This window comes from Vipera berus, assembly GCF_964194415.1.
Source record: "Vipera berus genome assembly, chromosome: 6".
Taxonomy (NCBI): domain Eukaryota; kingdom Metazoa; phylum Chordata; class Lepidosauria; order Squamata; family Viperidae; genus Vipera; species Vipera berus.
In genome coordinates this window covers 14,993,045-15,018,003 of record NC_138208.1, presented here as the reverse complement: position 1 = coordinate 15,018,003, position 24,959 = coordinate 14,993,045, and the positions used below count along the sequence as shown (strand labels likewise).

Genomic DNA, 24,959 nt, shown 5'->3' with positions numbered 1-24,959 from the left:
TCCATTTAGTCGCAATGTTATTGTGACATGGGACTGTGTGATATGGGATGTATATCTGCAAAGATGTTAGTGCACATTCATTACTGGGAAGTTGCTAAATTTCTATTCCAGTATGGATGAATTGGCAGTTTTACCTATTTAGCTTTATATGGCTTGGTTCCTGGTTATCCAAAGTAGGGTTTTTCAAATGTTGCATGGAGTCACTAGAATAGGATGGAGAAAAATTTCACTCAAACAAAGTCCATTTTCTATCACTAAAACTTTGCTCCTGATCAAGAATCCTGGGATTTCCACCCCACCCCCATTTAACAGCTTTCATAACTCAAAAAACTTTGAAAACCCCTGAACTAAATAATACCTTGTCATGTACAATGCTCTCTGTATTGTCTCTATATCTTTGTTTCTGGAGACAAATCCCTTTATTCTCTGTTATTCTGAAAGTGATGGAGATGGAGATGGCTAGCATTGAGGAAAAGGTCACACCGAAACTTAAGCTAATGACTCTTTTTGTTCCAACAGGTCTTTAATCCTCCAGACTCAGCATGGTTTTCAAGCTGTTTTTATCTATGTAATTGTTCTTTTTATTATTATTTTTCTACATTCCCTTTCTAATCCAAGTATTTAACTTCATGCAAACTATCTTGAATGGTTCGGTTGAAAGGCTTTGTTATATGTTGTCTTAATTCATACATATATTGAGGGAACAATGTACAGTATATGCATACATGGTATTAATCTATTTAATATTTTGTTTAATATATTTAGCTGCTTGTTGTACCAAATACAATTAACATCGTGGTTAATTGCAAAAACAAATGTTTTAAAAATGGAACTTTTAAGATGAACTCTTTTTTCTCTCTTTCTCTCTCTCTCTCTTCCATGCTATTTTTCAGGAGAAACCACCACAACAGTTGCACCATTTGTTCCAGGAGGGGTTAGTGATGGTCAGTGGCATTCTGTCCAAGTGCAGTACTATAACAAGGTAAGGAATGCTCTTTTAGTGATATTATTTATAAACTCAATGGATTGGATCAGTTTCTCTGTTAACATCAACCAAGGAAGTCCTTAGAGTTAAAAAGCCATGCTGGAATGGAAATCTTGCTTTGGGGCTGATGCATGTTTTAATTTGCAATAGGTTAATTGAATATTCTCCATTATATATTTCCATAATATCTTTGAACCATTTGTGACTATTCTCACCAAATAATGTAAAGCAGGGGTCCCCAGCCCCCAGTCCATGGACCGGCACCGGTGAGCAGCATTCCAGAAACCGGGCCACACAAACAAGCAAAGGCCCATCCACGGGATGCAGGAAGCACGGGAAACCACGCCCCCTCCATTCTGCAGAAAAACCTCTCTCCATGGAACCAGTCCCTGATACCCAAAAAGTTGAGGGCCACTGATGTAAAGCCTTGAAAAATCATACATAAGCAGAAAGAAAGAAAGAAAAACACCCAGTTAGTCTGCTGGTTAGTCTGCAACATTTATCTAAATTAAGGACCAAGAATGCTCCTGTAGCTAAAAAAGCTGTAGTCAAAGCTTTACAGCAATTAAGAAACCACTTAATGAGGAAGTCTAATGATGAGAGTGTAATATACTTTTAATTAATGTGACATTGGTTCTTTGCTCCTTGTTGTCAAAAGTGAACTTCTTTCTTCGGTTCAAATAGCTTTTCTTTCAGATTTTAGTCTAAAGGTCATTGGTTCAGCACAGAAAGTGCCTAGTGTCTTAGCAAGTATTCCCTGTCATAAGTAGGAATGTTGTTCTTGATGTACTATCAAAATACTGTTTTTAATTTAGACATTTAAGGGTAAAAGTAAAGAATGTTTTGAGGTAAAGCTGTCTCTTGCCGATTATATGGATATATCCCTGTATCTTTTTTTTTGCTAGCAATACTGAAATGGGTTTTTTTTTTAAAAAAAAAAACTTCTCAGTTGACCTTGGATTTCCTGCTGATCTTGCATTGAAGTACTAACATAAATCCAAGCCTGCTTGGTTTTTTTGAGAGTAGTCAAGGTTGAATACCTGTTGCAACTTAAAATTGTAATATAGTGAAATTATAAAAAATAATTATCATTGTAAAGTAATTGGTTCTACCAAACCACTAAGATTTATAAACATAACCTCTATTAAAGTTTCTTGTTAGTAATTTGTAAGGATAGGTTTGGCATGTTGTCATATTAATCACAGAGAAACCAGGGGTCTTTGGAGCTTAAATAATAATCCTTAAATAATAAATAATAAAGTTCAAAAAAAGCAGGTAACAGATGTGAGGAGAGAGAACTCGGTGTCCAGGGTTAGTTGAAGCCTGTCTTCCTGGCTTGTTTGACACCCTCACCATGGATGTCCATTTGCTCTAGCTATTTATCAACGAATTATCCATGATATGAAGAAAAGGGGGAAAAATGGATTTATAGGCTTGACAGGATTACTTTGTAGTTTCAATGTAAACTTAAGAGTTTTCCAATCACAGGATAACCTTTGTCCGCAACAGAGGGACATGCCCTGAAAATAACAATAAGTACTGTTCAGGATAACAAGAACAAAACCAAACACCATCCCTCCGCCCCCCAAAAGGCAGAGGGACGCGGTGGCTCAGTGGGTTAGGACACTGAGCTTGTCAATCAGAAGGTCGGCAGTTTGGCAGGTCGAATCCCGAGTGCCGCGTAACAGAGTGAGCGCCTGTTACTCATCCCAGCTTCTGCCAACCTAGCAGTTCGAAAGCACGTCAAAATGCAAGTAGAAAAATAGGGACCACTACGGTGGGAAGGTAACAGCGTTCGATGCACCTTTGGCGTCTAGTCATGCCGGCCACATGACCATGGAGACGTCCTCGGCTTTGAAACGGAGATGAGCACCGGCCCCTAGAGTTGGAAACGACTAGCACGCATGTGCAGGGGAACGTTTACCTTTACCTTTACTAATATATTATAACAAAACAGTAACTAACGTAATATTCATACCAGAATGTTGGGGAACATCTTTTTCTGTTTGTAAATTTATTTGTGATATGAACCTGGAATATCGGAATGAAAATGTTATTGAAATTTATGATCAAGTTAAAATGGAGCTAAATTTCTAAAGCTTCTTTACTGCACCATTGCCTGAGGCTGACTGCAGCTCCTCCTCATAAAGTTTGTCTCTGTTTACTTCTACGTGTCATGAGGTCATTGCCTTGAGTACTTTATGAAAGACATCATTCTTTCTTATGCCTTTATCTTCTTTTGTAACATTACCGGGAGAGGTTAGATATTTGCAGCTTATTTAAGTACCTACTTAGTCTTTGCCATAAATTTTCTTGCAGTCCGCAATTTACACCCTTGGATTTGGTTGTTACAGTTAAGTTGCTTTAGTTGAAAAAACACTGATAAAGTGACAGATGATAGAATAATCCATAGTTCTTCTACTGGAGTCATTGGTTCATGTTGGCCAAGAAGCCTGGGAAAAAACTTATATATCAGCAAAAGTCTGGATTTCATGGTGTGGTTGTTGGTTTAGAATTTTAAGCAGCTGCCAAAAAGATAACGAATTGACATTGCTCCAGGGTATTCTTTAAAAAGAAAAGTGATCCCACACTAGTTAAAAATAAAGTTTTGTCTCACTTCAGCATCCCAAGTTTGTTGAAGTAATAAAATAGTTTTCTTACAATATGATTATTTATGCTTGAAAACGGAGAAGAAAAATCATTTTCTGTATGGACAACACTGCTTATAAAAACACAAATTCCACCTCTTGAATTCAGTGAAGCAGTTTACTGGTTAAATAATGGAATTAGCATAAGCTTTTGCAGGTCCGATTGCCATCTCAAATCAATAGATTACCTTTTTGCTTATTTATTTGCTTGTTTAATTTATATTCCATACTTCAACAGGTTCCCAGAACAGTTTCCAAGAAGACTACAGTAAATAAAAATTTAGAAAATGTAAATAAGAACATTAAAATGCCATAGCATGAAAGCAATGAAAAAACTGTACGATAAAGATTCCCTTGAGTCAGGCACAATTCTTAATTGTAAGGACACACCCATGTAATTTTCTTGGCAGTAATGTGCAAGCAATTTGCCGTGGCTGCCTTCTGGGACAATTTTTCTCTTTCCCCATCGATCCTACAGCCCTGACATTTTTTGGTGGTGTCCTATCCAAGTGCAGATTATTGAGATACTTTGTTGTTGTTGTTGTTGTTGTTAGTTGCGAAGTCGTGTCCGACCCATCGCGACCCTATGGACAACGTTCCTCCAGGCCTTCCTGTCCTCTACCATCTTCTGGAGTCCATCTAGGCTCACGCCTACTGCTTCAGTGACTCCATCCAGCCACCTCATTCTCTGTCGTCCCCTTCTTCTATTGCCCTCAATCTTTCCCAGCATTAGGCTCTTCTCCAGTGAGTCCTTCCTTTTCATTAGGTGGCCAAAGTATTTGAGTTTTAGCTTCAGGATCTGGCCTTCTAAAGAGCAGTCAGGGTTGATCTCCTCTAGGACTGACCGGTTTGATCGCCTTGCAGTCCAAGTCTTCTCCAGCACCATAGTTCAAAGGCTTCAATTCTTTGGCACTCAGCCTTTCTTATGGTCCAACTTTCATTGCCATGCATTGCAACTGGGAAGACCATAGCCTTGACTATACGCACTTTTGTTGACAGGGTGATGTCTCTGCTTTTTAGTATGTTGTCTACATTTGCCATGGCTTTCCTCCCGAGGAGCAAGCGTCTTTTAATTTCTTGGCTACAGTCCCCATCTGTGGTGATCTTGGAGCCCAGGAAAATAAAATCTGTCACTACCTCCATTTCTTCCCCATCTATTTGCCAGGAATTGAGAGGGCCGGATGCCATGATCTTGGTTTTCTTAATGTTTAGTTTCAACCCAAGTTTTGCACTCTCCTTCTTCACCCACAACAAGAGGCTCTTTAGAGATACTATGATTATACAAAAAGATGTAACCAACACTAAGGAGCAAAAAAGCCTAAAAGGGCTATAAACTGGTGGATAAAAGGCATTGTGGTAAGTGACCTAAGTGCTACTTTGAAAGGAAATTTTTAAGCCATATTCAAGTATATTACTTGCCTACTGCATTCACATGTTGTGGAGGGCAATAGGTTGTATAGGAAATCTGTAGACTTCCCCTAAGTCAGACATGTCAAACACAAGGCCCGGGGGCTGGATCCGGCCCGCGAAGTGGTTTTATGTGGCCCGCGAAGCCATCCTGGAAACAGTGAGGGAACGGCCCCCACTGCCTTGGCCCTGGCCCAGAGACCCTCCTCCTGCCAGAGACCCTCAGATCTGTCCCACTCCTGCCCAGGCCCCCATAGGCACCCTTGATGCGAACGATGTAGAGCTGGCCATGCCCACCCAGTAGGCCATACGCACTCTAGCCACGCCTACCCAGTAGGCCACGCCCACCCAGGCCACACCCACCTGGCCCCTTGAGGGCAACCGCAATGCTGATGCGGCCCTCAATGAAATTGAGTTTGACACCCCTGCCCTAAGTGATAGCAGGATGGAGGAGAATTATATTGAAATAACCACTTGTGGTATCTAGATAAAAACAAGAAACAGAACTCCTTCTTCTTTTTGAAATAAGGAGAAGCCTCGTCAACTCTTAGCACCCAATAAGAAGGGAGACATTGCACAAGTTCAGTTTAATGTGCCTGTGTTGGATTGTTGGGTACTACAAGCAAAGCTGAACCACAAAGCTAAGACTTGTTGCACTCCTTTTTCCCCTTAAGGTTTCCTTTCCAAATTCTACCGAACTAGAAATCAACACTTGCTGTAGCAATACATGTTTGGAGGCAGTTTATTGGTAGACTCTTGTTTTAACAAGGTCTTAACGTACCGCAGAGATTTTCTAAAGACAAAGGTAATTTAGAGATTTTGGGCTGTGCCAATAAATATATAGGATGTTCTGTCTAAACTTGATGCAGCGCTGATATGTCAGAACCATTCAGATGCATTGCATCACTTAAATTGCAGGCAGATTGCAGATTTGAAATCAAGGTACTGGCTGTTATGTCAATAAACACATTTTACCACATTGCTCTATAGCTGCTGCAAATCTGTCAAATTTGATACTTTACAGTATGATTGTTTGATAATTTTATGACACTTCAAACACCAGTCATTCACTGTATAAACTTCTGTAATCTCTTATATATTCCTTTATGAATTCCAACTTGTAACCTAGACTTTGCTTTGTATAAATATAAATGAGGAAATACAGGAATAGCTTACCATAGAATTCTCCCATGCAGAATGAAACAATATCTTTGTTGTGGTCACTAAAGTGACCCTCGGCCTCCGGCATTATCCAATGTCATTATTACCTGATAAAGGTGCCTGCTTGGTTTGGCATCATCAGGACGATCTTCGCTAGAGTTGCCTGGATTTGAAGTGCATTCCCAACATTTTTCACTCCCAGGACCACCACCCCCACCCCCCACAGGCACAATAAGGCACCATTACAAGACTTGGGAATGGGCTATTTGTAAGTGATCCTTAATATCCATAGTTAGGCTGATGCTTATATTGGATTCTCTATGTGAGATGATATGCATTCTTACTTTCCTGTTTATTGCTAAAATCCAAATTTCTCAAATCAATTGATTTCTTCAAATCTATTTACCAACTGTATCCATGTATCAACATAGTCTTCCTTTACTTTTTGTTTCTTAAACATTTTTTTAATCTCCAAATGGAAGGTATTTGTACGTTTGCTTTCAATTTATTGGGCTTCGTATATATGAGTAAAACTGTATTTATTCATTCATTGTGCATAATGGCTTTATAAATTATTTATCTTTGTGTACAAATGTATAATGTATAAACTCCTGTTTATACTTTGGGGAAGATAGCAATTGCCTTAATTAATATCTGATTGGTCAAAGTCGTAATAGTAATAATATGATACACACAACTTTCATATTTTTGAAGCTCTTCACAAAGCTCCAAGACCCTCTTAGCTATTTTCCGTAGAATTGTTGTTAGGGTACTAAATCTGAGTGGTTTCTAAGCTCAGGTTATGAATTAAAAGCAGAAAGAAAGAACTAGAGATTTAATTTATAGTCCATTTTCCAGTTTTTGCTAGAAAATATTTTTAAGAATGTAGAGTTGAAAAAAAGCTATTTGTGATATTGAGGCAAACACTCCTAGAATGGCGGTCCCCACCCTTTCCGGCTCTCTGGGATGGTTTCATCTGGGTACATTCCAGTTGCACAAAAATGCAACTTTGTGCAGTCGTGAAGCCATTTGTGAATCATTTGCATAAATGCAGCTTTGCATGCTCGGTTCCCAACAGGCCGCAGCCTGCTACCGGCCACAAACCAGGGTTGGGGACCTCTGGCTTAGAACATGATTGATATTAAAGCACTGCTTTAACAGATTAGAGAATAAGAAGCTCACTTCTTCCTTGTTCTACTGAATTGTTCTTGTTGCTAGAAAGCTTTTTTTTAAGGATTTTATTGTTTTTATAGGGTTAAGGAAGGAGCAAAAGGGTAGGAATTAGAGATGGGGTACAAGGGGGGTTGGGGTCAGGGTTGGGGTTTCCCCCAATAACATTTGGCAAACAGCATATTGTCTGGGTAGATATAAATACATGAAAGTAATAAGACTAATGATTGATAACAATAGTAAGTATAGTTAATTATCATAAACAGTGTTAATTTTTCAATCCATAGTATTTTTCTTGCTAAAATAAAGTTAAAATTACATATCACATTCCTTTCTCTCTAGTTCTTTTTTCTAGCCATTGATAGAATTTATTCCAAGTTCTATAGTAAACTGCATGTTCTTTCTCTTTAATCTCTTAGGTTAGTCTATCCATTTCTGCACAATCAAATATTTTCTTAATTAATACTTCTTCAGTCGGTAGGTTTTCATTTTTCCAATATTGGGCAAATACAATTCTTGCTGCTGTTAGTACATGTAATATTAAATATCCACTCTCCTTATCATAGTTAGGACCTATCATTCCTAGCAAAAACAATTCTGGTTTAAATTCTATTTGTTTTTTGATCATCTTCTCCAACCATAAGTGTATCTTAAGCCAAAACCTTTTAGCTTTTCCCCACTATGACTCTGCATAAAGAAAAGAAAAAACTAGAATTGATCTACTGGGTGCAATCTACTGGGAATCAGTCCTGAACTATTGCCATTGTAATGAATTAGTGATTCATAGGAGTACACGATTGTTTCAGTAAGAGGGGATGGACGGTGATCAGATCACTAATGTGCCCATATATTTTGCTCATGTATTCTTAAGAAATAAAATCTTCCAAGAACCTCAACATGGATGACACCTCATATATTTTTCTCTGGGAATTCTACAGGTAGTCCTTGATTTACAATCATTTAGCTGCAGTTCAAAATTACAAGAGTACTGAAAAAAAGGGGACTTACAACTGGTCTTCACACTTATGACCATTGCAGCATCCCCAAGTCACGTGATCAAATTCAGTTGTTTGGAAACCAGCATGTATTCACTTAATAACTGCCTTGCTTGGCAATGGAAATTCTGGTCCCGGTCCTTGTAAGTCAAGGACTACCTGTACTTTCTTCTTACAGGATGATCGTTTGGTTGATTCCCAGGCTTATAGAACTTCCAATGCTTTTAACACACTATGTCTCTTAAGACTTTTTATCTTTGTAATATTCCAAACAGAAAATTGTGACATCTTGTTATCTTTCATGGCGCTTGATGTAGGTAAAATATCATAATTATTCAAGTCCATTATTCATAAATGCAACTTCCCAACCCTTTATTTTTTTAACAAAGCAATTTAAAAATAGGAATTTATTTCCTTATTAAGGAATGGGATGCATTTCTAAACTCCAGTGTTATTTATATAGTACTTTAGATGAGTTATGGGGTACATAGGTCTTTAACTTATTACACCACCTGTAAAGAGTCTTAAAGGAAAAATATGATTTTGACTGATTTTACGAAGTTGGGAGTTTTGAAATTAAAATCTTTGAAGTGTTTCCAAATTCCCTTCCTGTAAAATATGCTATCTTTAATCTACTAATTAAATTATTATTTTTTCTTTAAATACATAGTGAAACTTGATACAAAATTAAATGAAGCATATTTTTCATGGGAAATGCCGGATCAAGTTACTTAATAAAATACTAACAACTGCATATTCATAAGAAATATCAAAGTGATATATTTCTAATTCTATATTAAGTGTGAGGATCAACAGGATTATTGTTTTTCTTGTTTTTCTCTTGTAAGTATGTTGATGAGTAGTTGAAATAGTTTGGCATTGTTTGAAAACAGCATTAAAAATATAACTCTATCTCTGCAATCTTTGATGAACAAATGGAAGCACCATTTGTGGCTGGTTGTCTGTGCAGCTGAAAGATTGATTATCTAATTTCCTGAGGGGAAAACAGGTTTTGTATGATGATAGCAGTCACCTGACATAATCAACTTTATGATAGTGTAAAGCTATACCACAGTCTTCCTCTGGAAAACAAAGCTAATTTCCAATTTAATTGTTTCATTTTAGATTCTAGTATTATTTATACAGGTATATTCCCATTTTGAAATTAAAATATATTCAAAGAAAAATGGTTTTATTCCAGATAAATAAAATTGTCAACTTATCATCTTATTAAATAACATCATCTTATTTCTTAATATGCACCAGTAGTAGCAATGAAGATAAAACAGGACTGCTTAGTTTAATAAAATAATAGCTGTATCATTTGTACTTAAATGAATTTCTGGAAATCTAGTCCCTTTCCTTCACTTCAAAATATGTCTATAAAGATGTTAACATGTTCAGAATTTTGAGACCATGTTATGGATCTGTCACAAATTGTTTGCTAGTCAGTTACCAAAGGCAAACAAACACACTATTTTATTTTCTAAAAATGTTTGTGGGATCTCTCTGGGCCCTAGAAGCATGTTTGGAAATAAGTTTGAGACTTGTGGCATTAATTTGTTGTATACCCACTTCACATTCATTTTTTTTAAATTCAAATGATCTAAAAGATTAGGAAGAGGTATGATCTTGGCATTGTCATCTGGTCATCTTGTTGAGGATAAGTTTATGAAAAAAAGAATGCTGCACTCATATACCAATCCTTCAGTGTTAATTTGAAGCAGTAGTGGGATTCAAATATGTGAACAACCAGTTCTCTATGTGGATGCTGCTTCTGGAAGTCCATTCTGGGCCTGGGCAAGAAAAAATTAGCTACCGGTTTCTGCCGAAGTGGTGCAAACCGGCTGAATCCCACCACTGATTTGAAGGGAATTATAAGTTAACAGAGTTCCATCCTTCCAAGGTTGGTAAAATGAGGACCCAGATTGTTGGGGGCAATATGCTGACTCTGTAAACTGCTTAGAGAGGGCTGCAAAGCATTGTAAATCTAAGTGCTATTGCTATAGTTATTCTTAAATTGGTTAGCATTTTTCTCAGAAGCTACTGGTGACAATAATGTAGCTGACGGAAGGTTCCCACCCCTTTATTCTCCTTATGGAAATTCCTTCCTTGGAGGAATGGATGGGTGTTTACAGTAAGTATGGCTTGGAAAAGAGAAGATTCTAGGCAGACATGATCACTCCCTTCAAGCATCTGAAGAGCATTATAAGACAGGGCAGAACTGTCCAGAGTTATTGCAGAAAATAGGACACAAAAGAATGGGTTTAATTGACAAGGAAGTAGATTTCAGTTTGACATCAGCAAAATGTCATAATGGGCAATGCTATTTAACAATGGAACAAGCCACCTCAGCAGATGGAAGACTACCTCCATTTTCATACAACGTATAACTCTCACTAACTATTCTCTTTAGATTAGTATTGCTCAGCTTCTGCAAGTTTAAGCCACGCAGGCTTCAACTTCTAGAATTCCCGCAGCCAGCACTTACAACTGGTCATTTTGCAATTGTTTGATGTTATGACGGCATGGCACAAGTGTTTTATGGCCTGTAAGGCATCCCACTGTGACCGTATGTCTGGCAGATCTGCTTTATGACCAGTTGTGGCATTTTGCAGTCATATGATCATAACTTGTAATGTTTTTTGCTGGTTTCTAACAACCACCACATCCACTTACCTAGTTTGCTTAACTACAACCATGTTCACTTAATAACTGCCATAACAAAGCCTGGAAAATTACTTCAGATTACATAGGTGCCTTGACTTACAACCATAACACAATTGGAGCTTTGATCCCACTTACTGTTGTAGGTAGAGGACTATCTATCTGTAGATTCTTCTGTATGGATGTAAGCATGACTGACTGGTTAAGGGTGGTCTTTACAGAGGACCTTAACTGATACCTAGAAAAGAGAACTTTAGTTGTCAGTTTTTAAAATATTCATGAAATCTTGGTATTTTGATGGTGCCAATGAATATGTATACTTGCAGTTTCCCTGTCATTATGCAGTACCATCCAGACATGATGTCAGCCTCCCACAAACCACAGTAGAATCTAGCCAACTACCAATACATCATAGTCAGAAAACAAATTGTTTAATAAATTGAGCCAAAACAGACAATGGGTGAAATCATATATAGCCATCACATAGCCCAATATTATTTATTTTGCAGATTAAAAATGCTGACTAAGCAGAAGGATACTTACTAAATCCATTGTAGAATAATAGTTCAGACATGGAACAAGTTGCTCTAGAACATGAGCTAAGCCATAGAATTAAGGTCAGGTTATATATGTGGTTGAAAACTAAATAAAATGTAGGAAACTACAGATGTAGTATCTTCCATTTCACATCTATCTACCCAAACAAACATATCCATAGGCCACTCATCCATTTTCTGCCGGTTGGAAAATAGCAGATAACTTGTGAAAAGCATGACTCACGTTATAAATAACCTCTAGAGAGTTCATTATTGAAACTGTTTGTAAAAGGAATATATCTTTGCTTTAGTTTGGAAGGTTTAGAGAACTGTTCAGTTGTGTGGTATCAGAATTTCATACCACAGACAGCTTTGATGATTGCAAAGAATAGTACGTGTAGAGAGAAACTCACCTTTCTCTCAGTGTAAATAAGAAGACTGAAGGCCAACTATATCCTAACTTGTGAGTGGACTTCACTTCCTAGAAAACAGTGTGGTTGTATCCTTATAGCAGACATGTCAAACTCGTGACATCACATGACGTCGCATAATGTATCGGGACGGTTTTACCATTGCCGGCAATGGGGTGGGCGAGGGTTCCGGATGACGCATCCGGCCCAAAGGCCGGCAGTTTGACACCCCTGCCTTATAGTAATCAGAAGTCAAGCTTAATGAGGTCATCTTTACTTTAAATATATTATGGTTTAAATTCAGAGATGCTTGACAGATAAAAAAAGTGATCAGGATATGTGTCAGAAGAAAGTTTGGTTTATATGAGCTGTCAACCAGTGGAATGGGCCAGGACTTCAAATCTAGTTCATTGTCTGTCAAAGATACTCTAGTGAATCCCACATTGATGTTTGACTGGACCTTCAGACTGCATCTATGATTCTGTCAGTACACCAGGAAAACAGGATAGGTTAATTAGAAAAGTGCAGAGCTTAGTGTACCTTAATGTATTTAAATAAGTTAACAAAACTACACCAGTTGTACTATCACGAACCATGTCCTTTTCCAAAACAGCCTTTCAAATATCTGGTGTTGGGTTTTGTACTATGTGACTATATGACAAGGAATTTAAGGGATAAAACATTTACTAGATATACCATTCTAAGTCATCTCCTGCAACAACTGCTATCCTATGTCACTTTTAGAAATAAATTGAAAGGATTTTTTTTATTTCTAATTTTTCAGTTGAAACATTTATCCCCTTAGTCTTAGAGTCCCACAACCTAAGAGATAAATGCAAGCTTTTAATAAGGACTTTGTATTTATGCACATCTCATTCACATTTGCATAAACCAGCCAATTCTTATATCTGTCTCTTCATTTAAAGTGGGAATCTTTAAAAAAAAGAAGAAGGAAGAAAGAATGTATTTACACTGTTGAATACCAAGATCGAGAATTTATCCTGGTGAATAGTTTCTCATAATTACATGTCCAGCACTTTAAGAATTCACTGTAAGGACTTTTCAAGTGTACACTTACCTGCAGTGAATCATGCGAGAAACATCAAGAACTCAGTAGTTCTGTAAATAACATCACATCTGCTTGCAGAGGAGAAAGAAAAGAAAACTGGGAAATAATGTTTTATTGAATATTTATTTGTATTAACACAAGAGACCATGGAGGATTCAGAAACATTAAACATTAAATAATTATAGCTGGAAATGGGGGAGGCATAGAAAAAAGTCTGAAGTTTTCTCTTAGATGCAACAAATTGGCACAATATTTACTCGTGTGAACCAGTAATATTGCTGGAGCTGGCCCATGTGCTTTTCTTGCCCTTTAGTGGCTTTTTGAGGGTGTTGAGTTAAGCCACAAGCGGTCAGGCCTGGTGCAACTTACTGAGCTTGTTTCAAAACATGTTGCCATCTTCGTTCCTCCCTCCATATCTCCATAGACATATATTAATTTAATTTTAATAATTTTATTTGTATACCGCCCTTCTCCCGAAGGACTCAGGGCGGTGAACAGGGCAAACATATAAAAGTACAGAGATACAAAAGTTAAAAAAGAATTAAATGAAATGCCCAAGCTAAAACAATAAGTAAATATATTTAAAACAGCAATAAAATCCCAACCCATCCCCCATCAGGCCAGGCTGGCTTGTTCGAACAAATAAGTCTTCAGATCGCGTCGGAAGGAGCGAAGGTCAGGCGCCATCCGGAGCTCAACCAGCAGCCGATTCCATAAATCCGGAGCGCCCACAGAGAAGGACCTCCCCCTGGGGGCCACCAGACGACATTCTCTGACTGGTGGCACCCTGAGGAGGCCCTCTCTGTGGGAACGCACAGGGCAGAGGGAAGTTGATGCCGGCAATTTTTATGTTTTTTAAATCTCTTTTGTAGGTTTTTTTTAGATGTTTAAACTACTTTTAAAAATGTTTTTTTAAAAACTTTGCGTATTTTATATTTTTCAGCTTTAACAATTATTGTTTGCATTAATTGTTTATTCTCCTTATGCTGGTCTACGACTAATAAAGAGTTGATTGATCATGTTAACCAGGTCGACATCATGTTAATGTATGTAGTGTAATTTTATGCATTTTTATTTGAGTCCTCATGAATGCAAAGAAACATACCCAGAAGAAAACATGCACAGAATTGACTTGGAGGTTTCTGAAACTTATCAGAAATTTCCCCCCTTAAAATACTTGGTATATACCTGTAATTTATAAGAAGTGGCTGGGATTGGTTTTCCCATGGAACAATGTGAGACAGTTCCTTAATATCAACTGTAATTTTGAAGGTTGATTGATGACTGTGTTAATTTATATAAATTACTTCTATGGACATACAAAACTAGATAGTTTATAATTCAGTACCTACTTTTTTCTCTTGAGATTATCTCTCTATTAATACTGAGAAACCTAGATGTATTTATTTAGCGTATGGCTGGTCACACACAGAATTAAAAGCACTTCATATTTACAAGTTAGAACAGTTAAAACAATTTTTTTTTAAAAAAAGAAGCAATTATAAAACCTAAGAGGAAAACAGAAATAACATTTCAGAGTTTAATGTCGAGTTTGGAGATCCAGTCAGTAGCTGGAAAATGTCATTATGGGTGTGAATTCTTTTCCATCCCAAAACAAGCACATACAACATCCAGGGTTATTAATGAGTTGGGAGGGGGAAGGGAGTGACTGAGACATCAAAGGAAGAAAGCCTTTATGTTCAGCATTTGTTTTTCCTGTTAGCCATTAGTAGAAAGTGTTTTCCTTATGTCAAAATACTGTTCTTTTTCTCATGGCTTGCTCTTAAATGTATTTACCTTTTTTGTTTTGTTTTGTTTTGTTTTTTGTTTTTTGTTTTGTTTTTGAGTGAAGGAACCTTAACATAACTGTCCCCAATTGGACAGCCCTTAAGTGTGTGGGCATTGAAATTCTTCAGATTCTGAGCTACAAATAGCTGAAAGTTAGGTTAGTTGGGAATCCTGAAGTCTCCTCACATCTGTTTGATGGCAGTTTGGGAAAAGATTACTGGCTTTTGTGGTGCTATTCCAATTTGTGTAGCCTACAAACTCATATTTCAGGGCAGAAAAGCTCTGTCATATTCACTGAACTCTTTCCCTTAGTCTGCAAATGTTACATCTTTTCTAAACTCTTATGACTTTATTTATTTTTTGAATTTTTACAGACCCTCATATTGGGGCTTAGTAAGAATCTGTGTCTACAGCAAAACCTATTAATGAGTTTTTTGACCATAGAATCAGTCAAACATCTGAGAATTCTTTATGTTAGAATATTGGGCTTAGAGTAGAATAAAAAGGAAGGATTTTTGTTTTACTGTGGCAGTATGCCTAATGAAACTGAACACAACTGAACTGGAAGTATACCCTTGATATTTAAGCATCTCCTATAGACTACTGCTACTTATTCCATTTTTTTATTAAAGGCTGCAAAGAGGGAAAAACTAGACTCCTGTGAGCCTGATCCTTTAAAATCATAGCTTTTTTTTTGCTCACTACTCTGAAAAGAAAATATTCGTTTAGCTTTTAAAAGTCAGTAGGAAACAGGTTTTCCTTAACCTTTAGCCACTTGAAACAGTAAATGAATACATACTACTGATTAACATATGTATAATCTGGCATGGCTTTCAAAATATGTAAATGTTTTCCCCCTCTTAGTTATATTTGCACTTATTGTTATTTTGTTATTATTATAAAATATTATAAAATATTGTTATTTTCTAGGCCTAAAGGATATGTGCAGAACAAATAATAACCATGTTTACGTACCATAACAAACCAGGGTATATTCTTAAAAATAGATGTAAGATTCAGACCTCTCTGTTATTTCAACCCCTTGGTACCAATTGAGAGGAGATAAGCAAGGTGCCCTAACCTTTGGAAAGCAAAATTTAGAATTTTGAAAACATGTTATGGGCACTCAGGCCACTGGAGATAAAGGCTTATCAACAAAATGGTAGTGATGGAAACTTAGGCAATTGTAAAACCATAGTTTATCAAAATGCTACAGTTGGTCTCACTGTCAGGAAATTTCTCCTTAGTTCCAGGGTGGATCTCTTTTAAAGAGATCCAATTATCTACCTCAGGATTTGACCCGCCAAACAGAGTGAGCGCCTGTTACTCGTCCCAGCTTCTGCCAACCTAGCAGTTTGAAAGCACGTAAAAATGCAAGTAGAAAAATAGGGACCACTACGGTGGGAAGGTAACAGCGTTCCGTGCGCCTTTGGCATCTAGTCATGCCGGCCACATGACCACAGAGACGTCCTCGGACAAGCACTGGCTCTTCGGCTTTGAAACGGAGATGAGCACCGGCCCCTAGAGTCAGAAACGACTAGCACGCATGTGCAGGGGAACCTTTACCTTTACCTTTACTTTAATTATCTACCTAATTATCAGCAAAAGATGGAGATGATAGACAGTAATGAGAAATGCAATTTTTATTGGTTTGCTAGATTTACAACTTACATTTCTACTCACCCAAACTCACTGAAGGATTTTCCATGGCTAAATATGGATTTCAACCTGATTCTCCCAAGTCCTAGTTCAACAATTTAAACACTAAAATAGACTATAGACATGAAAGCTAAGAATAGAAGTATATTACTGGCTTTAGTCCCCAGACTTTAAAGATATAAGTGTACAGTGGTCACAACAGAAAATTAGTTATTATATAAACCAGGGGTGTCACGCTCACAATGTCACATGACGTGTCATGATGTATCACAACCTTTTTTCCATTCCCGACAATGGGGGTGGGCACAGTTTCAGCATGATGCATCCGGCTTGTGGGCCGGCAGTTTGACACCCCTGACACCATCCTTGTTTCATCATGATGCATTTACATTTTGTATTTGTCGACCTCATGGCCAGATCCCGCCTAGGTTTTTCAAGATTTGTTCAGCATATAAGTGGCTTATCTCGTTCTCATGATTCTCCCAAATTATAATAATCTTTAGCTCAGTAACAACTGTGTATCTTGAAGGAGCTAGTAACATACTATTCATATATGTTCAATTCTGCATTAAGTTCATAAGAGGAAAAGTTTAACTTGACAAGCAAGTAGACAACTAGCTGAACTCAGAAGAATTTCTCATCTGCCATTGTGTGTGTGTGTGTGTACATATGTATATGTGTGTGTATAAATTGTATATATGTATACATACACACTGTGTGTGTGTGATGTCATTAACCCATGGTTAACCCAAAAAGAAATGCTCTCTTTTCTATGAATTGACAGTTTCCAAATAAGCTTTTCCCAACTTAATACCCTCCAGGTAGTATTCCCTAATCCGAACTCAACAGCCTAAAAGACCATTTGATAGTAGCAACTTCTGGCAACTCTTCGCTACCACATATCTAGATTTTGCAGTCTAAATCTAACCAGTTCTACCTTTAGTGTACTGGGCCTTCATCAGTCAGAATCCCTAGTTGGCTGTGCTGCTTGGAACTCCAATATGGAAGTCTTGCTATTCCTACCTCTCTTTTCTTTTCTTAAATCAACTGTGTGTTGTCTTAAAACAGAATGGCAGTCTATTAGTTAGAGCAGACATGTCAAACACAAGGCCCGGGGGCCGGATCCGGCCCGCGAAGTGGTTTCATGTGGCCCATGAAGCCATCCTGGAAACAGTGAGGGAACGGCCCCCACTGCCTTGGCTCTGGCCCAGAGACCCTCCTTCTGCCAGAGACCCTCAGATCTGTCCCACTCCTGCCCAGGCCCCCATAGGCACCCTTGATGTGATCAGTGTAGAGCTGGCCATGCCCACCGAGTAGGCCATACGCACTCTAGCCACACCTGAAGTGGCTGGACAGACCACTCAAGACAGCTGGTAACTTCAACAGATTTATTAGAACAGAGCAACAGATAACAGAGACATTCGGCTTTTTATAGTCTGTAACCGGTCGTCTGGACCTATCAGCGGCCGGTCTTTTCCCGCTTTGCTTTCCGCTCCAATCAGCTTCGCGAAACGTCTGACAGCTCGGTTCCTCGTGGCTGGGCGGCTTGTGTTGCTTTGACAGCTGAGAGCTGTCAACCGGTGCGCCTGCGTATAGTCGGGAGTTTTGACAGCTGTCAAAACTCCCGCGTGTTCGGCTGTCAAATACTTTACCTCACGTTATAGTTTTAGAGAATTAGAGTTAATACATTAAATGGAACTATTTACATATAATACACCCCTTACCCTTCCCCCGGATTGTTTCCACCCCCGTGTGTTTGTTTGTTGCTGCCTCCCCATTCATAGTCCTGTAGGTAGGCAGGTGCTTTCTTCGTTCGGCTGGATCGACGAGGGGGTATCTCATTTTCAGGCTCCCCTTCCTCCTGCGGTAGTTGTGGTCTAGCCTCGTCGGAAGTTGGGGGCGGGTCGTCAGGTATGAAGGGGGGTATAAAGGGTTGTTGGGTTGGTGGGGGTGTGTTTTGTGGTTTGCGGTTCCGTAGCTGATCGACGTGTCGCCGCAGTTGTCCTTGTGTGTCTGAATGAATTAGGTATGAGATGGGTCCTGTTTGTTTTATTATGACCCCTTGTATCCATTTTTGGTTGCCGGTGTAACTCCTGGCCCAGATGGTTTGGCCCGGTGAAAAGGTTCGTGGTGATGGTTTTGGTGGTTCTTGGTCATTTGATGTTCTATCTGGGTGTAATCGATCTAACCTAGTTATTAGCCTCCTGCCCCATCGTAGCTCTGCTGGTGTTTTCCCTGTGGTGGTGCCAGGTGTGGTGTGTTGGGCCAGGAGGAATTGGCTGAGTCGCCGGTGCCAGTTTCCTTTTATAAATTTTTTAAGTGCCTCTTTGGTGGACCTTACCATTATTTCTGCCATGCCATTAGTCGATGGGTGGAAGGGCGCTGACGTCACCAGTCTAATACAGTTCCTCGAAGCGAACATCTGAAATTCACGAGAAGTGAATTGTGGGCCATTATCAGAAACTATGATGTCAGGAAGGCCATGTGTTGCGAAAACTTTTCTAAGTGCTTGTATAGTGGAGTTCGTTGTAATTTTACTAAGGGGTATCACCTCGAGCCATTTAGAATAACTATCAACAATTATTAAGAAATTCTGCCCTCGTATTGGTCCAGCGAAATCTAGATGGATGCGGGACCATGGGTTTTTTGTAGTTTCCCATTTGTGGACTGGGGCGTGGGGCGGCTCGCTTCTGGTTAATTGGCAAGTGTAGCATCCCCCTACGTGTTCTTCTATGTCCTTATCGATCCCTGGCCACCACACATAGCTTCTAGCAAGTAGCTTCATTTTTACCATTCCCGGGTGTCCTTCGTGAAGGGTTTTTAATGTTTGTTGTATGTTTTTGTGTGGTATCACCACCCTGTTTCCCCATAATAGGCAGCCTAAGTGTGATGTTAGTTCTAATTGTTTGGTAAAAAAGGGCCGGAACATTTCCTCTGGGCACTTATGTGGCCATCCTGTTGTGACCCATCGCAGGACCCTGCTAAGAGTTTTATCCTTAGCGGAGTTGTCAGCAATGATTTTTGCTGTGAGGGGGCATTCTGGTAATTCAGCGATAGCAAGTATGTTGCCAGCGGGGGCTGGGTCTGGGTCCTGGTATTGTATAGGAAGCCTGCTTAAACAGTCTGCATGTCCTAGTTCCCTGCCTGGCTTGTATACTAATTTGTAGGAGTATGCTGATAAAAAGGTGGACCAGCGCAGGATTCTAGGGGATAATATTTGAGGGGTTGTTTTGTCCCAGGTAAATATGCCTAATAGGGGCTTGTGGTCTGTGAAGATAGTGAAAGGTCTACCATACAGGTAGTCATGAAATTTTTTTACCCCGGCGACGATGGCCAGTGCCTCCCTATCAATTTGAGCGTAATTTCTTTCCGTTTTAGTCAGGGTCCGGGAATAAAATGCGATAGGTCTTTGAGTGCCGTCCTGGTCCAGGTGGCTCAAGACGGCTCCTATTCCGTACGGAGACGCATCGCAAGCGATGCAGACAGGGGCGTCCTCCTTAAATAAGGTGACAGTGGAGCTTTTGCAAATGATATTCTTAAGTGACTGGAAACTATTTTCATGTGCTCTTGTCCAGGTCCAAGGGTTGCCCTTATCTAATAATCTATGTAGGGGTTCTGCGATTGTAGCCTTGTGGGGAAGGAAGGCGTGATAGAAATTTAATAGCCCCAAAAACGCCTGAAGTTCTTGTTTGTTCTTGGGGCTGGGGGCTGCTTGAATAGCTTTAAGTTTGTCGTTGGTAGGATGGATGCCCTGGGCGTCAATTTTGTACCCGAGGAATTCCATAGAGGGAACTCCTATGGAACACTTTTCTCTCTTTAGTTTAAACCCGGCAGTTCTGAACCGCTCTAGCACAGCTGACAATCTGTCAGCTAGAATGGCTTCTGTTTCTCCGGCGATGAGTACATCGTCAAAGTAAGGGGAGACCCCGGGGATTCCCTTTAAGGTTTTTTCCATGATGCTTTGAAATATGCCCGGGGCTGCCGAAATGCCGAATTGCAGTCTTGTCACTTTAAATGCTCCGCGGTGTGTGACAATTGTCTGGGCGACCGCGGTGTCATCGGTCACAGGCAATTGCAAGTACGCCTGCGTGAGGTCTAATTTTGCAAAAATGGCGCCGGAGCGGATGGAGGCGAGGACGTCTCTCACCGCTGGAATGGGGTAAGAGTGAGCGTTGAGCGCTAAGTTTAGGGTCGCTTTATAATCAGCGCACAATCTAATTTGCCCATTAGGTTTTACAGGGGTTACGATGGGGGTTTCCCAGTTGCCCCCGTCAGTAGGTTCTAAAACTCCCAGCTTGACAAGGCGTTCCAGTTCGTCCTCAATTTTTTGTTTGAGGGCGAAGGGAACCCTCCTGGCCCTAATTTTGACAGGTTGTATGGCGGGGTTTAAGTTAAGGGCGATAGGAGGACCTGTATATTTGCCCAATGAACCATCGAAGACGTCTGCATATTTTCTGCAGACGGCCTCGAGGTTTGAAGTTTGCACTGTGTTGACGCCAGTAATGGCAATGCCTAAGGGGCTAAACCAATTTAACCCTATTAGATTAGTGCGATCCCCTTGGGTGACTATTACCTCTAGGGGCCCCTTGAATTTTTTATACTCCACCCAAACCTTGGCTTTCCCCTTGAGCTGTATTGGCGTCTTCTGGTAGTCCGCTAACTGAACCTGTGGGGGTTCTAACAGTATTGCTTTTTTACTGCGCCGGCAGATTTCCCTGTACGTTTTTAACGAAATTAGGGTTACTGCTGAACCTGAGTCTACCTCCATGTCACAGTAGACTCCCTGAAGCTTTGTTTTAATTTTTACCTTAGGGCTTAAGTAGTGCACCCTGTCTACCGCCTCCACTAACCCTTCTGGGGACTTTTCCTTACTGGCTCGGAGGGTGACCGTACCTGGGGGGTTAGCCTCCACTTCGTGCAGGTTGTCGCGGGGACGGCTTCGGCAGACGGGTTTAATGTGGCCAGTCTTACCACAATTGTGGCATTTTGCGCTCCGGAACCGGCAGTTGGCCCGGGCATGGTTGCCCCCGCAGCTGGCACAGTTGTTGCGTTGTTCTCTTTGAGCGGGGATGATGTTTCTAGGTTTAGGACGGTCGTTGTTGTCACTTCGTCTATTTTGCCTTCTCTCCATCCGGCGTTGTATTGCGTCGGTGTCTGTCAGGTCTATGGATTCTTCGTCACTGAAGGACGCTTCGTCCTGATGGACGCTTCCTTGAGGTTCCGCCGTAGTTCGGGCGAGGGTCTTCCTGTGGTTGTCTTCATATGCCAAGATCTCCCGGGAGACCTCGGCGAGAGTCATATCAGATTTAGACGTGATTTTTTTCTTGAGGCGTTCGTCCCTCAACCCGATGACCACTTGGTCCCGGATCCGATCTTCTAGGTCAGGAAAGTTGCAGCTCCGCGCGGTGTGCCGGACTCCTGCGATGAAGTCGTTCGCAGCTTCATCCGGCCGCTGTCTTCGCTGGGCGAACTGTACCCGCCAGTACAGTTCCGAGCGGGCCGGCATGTAGTGTTTGTTGAGCCGGTCGATGAGCTCGGTGTATGGAACCTCGGTGATCGGCACGGGGCTGAAGAGCCCTACAGCGGCATCGTAGACGGGTGGACCGCTGATGTAGAGGAGTGCTGCGGCTTTGGCTCTGTCGTCCGTAATTTTGCTGACGAGGAGGAATCCCTCGACCTGCCCCAGATGCGACTCCCATCGCTCCGGGTGGCGGGTGTCGAATTCCCTCACTCGTCCGAAATTGGCCATGCTGTCTGGGTCCGGTGGTCCGCTTCGCGATGGAAGTTAAAACTTCCAGTGACTAGCTCCGCCGGCCTGGAACTCTCTTCCTGGCCGTGACTTCAGCTCTGGGAAGCGGATCCCACCTTCGTCGCCAGTGAAGTGGCTGGACAGACCACTCAAGACAGCTGGTAACTTCAACAGATTTATTAGAACAGAGCAACAGATAACAGAGACATTCGGCTTTTTATAGTCTGTAACCGGTCGTCTGGACCTATCAGCGGCCGGTCTTTTCCCGCTTTGCTTTCCGCTCCAATCAGCTTCGCGAAACGTCTGACAGCTCGGTTCCTCGTGGCTGGGCGGCTTGTGTTGCTTTGACAGCCGAGAGCTGTCAACCGGTGCGCCTGCGTATAGTCGGGAGTTTTGACAGCTGTCAAAACTCCCGCGTGTTCGGCTGTCAAATACTTTACCTCACGTTATAGTTTTAGAGAATTAGAGTTAATACATTAAATGGAACTATTTACATATAATACAACACCCACCCAGTAGGCCACGCCCACCCTGGCCATACCCATCTGGCACCCCGAGGGCAACCGCAATGCTGATGCCGCCCTCAATGAAATTGAGTTTGACATCCCTGAGTTAGAGGAATATGCTAGATTATATTTTGTAATATAATTTGAAAGCCCATTAACTGGCAATAAGTGTGCAAATATACAACTGAAACACCTCTCTGACTGCCTGAGTTGTATAACCATGCGATTAAAGTACGCTGTGCTGTAAGGATAGCATTTTGTCTACAATATCATGTCAAAATTACATATATTTATTGATAGTTGCTCTCTATGTCTGGCAAAGAAGGAGACAGCCATTTCAAATTACTTTTAAGAAGCTATTTAAAGGAAATATTCACTGACATACCGTGTGTGTACTGTATAATTTATGTATACATGGAGAGAGAGAAAGACCACGCAAACCTAGATATCTGTAACCATTTATAAATGTGAACATGAGAGCAGGGGACAGTGAAACAATTCGGAATTTAGAACGCAAGAGAAAGAAAACTGTCTTATGTTCATAGGACACACGACTGGAGTCATTTTATTTCATTTTGCAGCATCTTAGATTCAATAAGGATTGATTTTATATAGAGTAATATTTCATGAGTATTTGTTTATTGTTTACTGTTTGGCTGTCATGTATTTTGAAAGCCAGGAAAGTCTAATCTGGCTGCCAGCAGTTGCTAGTTTGTTTAGTTCACACTGTCGCAGTACCTAGGGTATACCACAAGGAGGCGAACTAACTTCACACCCCATTTCATGGGTTTAGTGCAGAAATGTCAAACCTGTAACGTATGAGAGCTTTTTCACCATTGCCGGCAATGGGGTGGGCATGGTTTTGTGGTGATGTGTCCAGCCCATGGGCCGGCAGTTTGACACCCCTTGTTTAGTGCAATAACACTGAGGAGGAAAGAATGGAGGGCCAGGGGGGGAAAGATGACAGTCTAATATTCTAAAACAGCAAAAAAATCATGAAATGAAAGCCTCTGCAGCAAACCAAGATTGAAATATAAAAGATGTTTTTGAAACATAAAAGTTTATTTCGTGTGCCTGTGGATATAGGCACATTGCACCTGTCGGCACCCTCCTTATAACAAATTCAATTGTTACCAAATCACACAACCACTGTTGTGTAATTCCAAGAAAACATTTCATTTCTTTAAAAATTGCTGACAAGTATAGTGTGCATGTTAATACATTTTTCAGTTGAGTACTGACTCATACTTCAGACTCCTAGTGGAAACAATATGCCCGAGTATGAACATAGGCTGGCTACCCCATAATCTTTTGAAGGTGGGAATCATAAAAGGATGATTGTGCAAACTGCTGCATAATCTAATGAAAACAGGGCAGAGAAACATTTAAGCACTTCCTCTCAGAGTCCAAACCATTGTAGCCTGGCAGTTCTTCAACCTGTAAAAAAAATAATAAAAATCATAAGTGTCAGCTCTGCCATCTTTGCTACGCTTCACTAAGTTTGCTGGCATCTTGCCATAAACAGGGAGGGGGCAGAGTCATTTGGGGAAGATGTGCAGGAGGAAGATGAAGGAACTAGAGGGGAGAGGGAAGGGCATTGACAGAAACCAGATGTGTGAGAAACAGACTAATCCAGTTGACCGAGAATGATTGGCCTGGGAAGGAATCCAAAGCTGTTTCAAGACGGCGCCTGACATCAAAGCAGTTCCCAAAACATCACACCGAGATGCTATTGGACTGTCAGTAGTCTGGTTGAAGGACCACGGAGGGGAAAAACTTGTAACTTTGCATGGGAATACTTAGTTCCAGCCTCCTTTTGCCGCAACCCCTAATTCTTAAGAAAAGAACCTATCACTTCAACCAAATGGAGTCAAGGGTCTTTCTTTCCTAGGGACTTAGCTAGGGCAAACCTGACATTATGGGATAGATATCATAATATATTACATTACTGGGATGCTCCTGTGCTTTGTTTCTACCCACTTGTTTACCATGCGCTCTGAGAGGAACTTCAGTGGAATGACTAATATATATGGGCTGATTTACTGTACATGAAAAATGGAATCTTTCGGAACTCCTGGGTATTAAAGGACTTCAAGATGAAAACTTTGAATTGCGCTCAAAAAGTTGACCAATAATTAGTCAGGTTGTGAATCATTAAGATCTGACTTAAAACATTTGATTCATTGATTTGAGTAGGAGCACGGTGGCT

At 40.4% G+C, this 24,959-nt stretch overlaps 1 protein-coding gene across 2 annotated transcripts in view; it reads left to right on the top strand.

Annotated features, from left to right (window-relative positions):
* The window catches only part of CELSR1 (cadherin EGF LAG seven-pass G-type receptor 1), a 167,798-nt gene that overhangs the window by 79,622 nt on the left and 63,217 nt on the right, over positions 1-24,959 (top strand). For both annotated transcript variants that reach the window (XM_081330722.1, XM_081330723.1), the window contains exon 5: positions 894-982. In XM_081330722.1, coding sequence (XP_081186848.1) covers positions 894-982 — 89 coding nt within the window. The remainder of the gene's footprint in view (positions 1-893; positions 983-24,959) is intronic.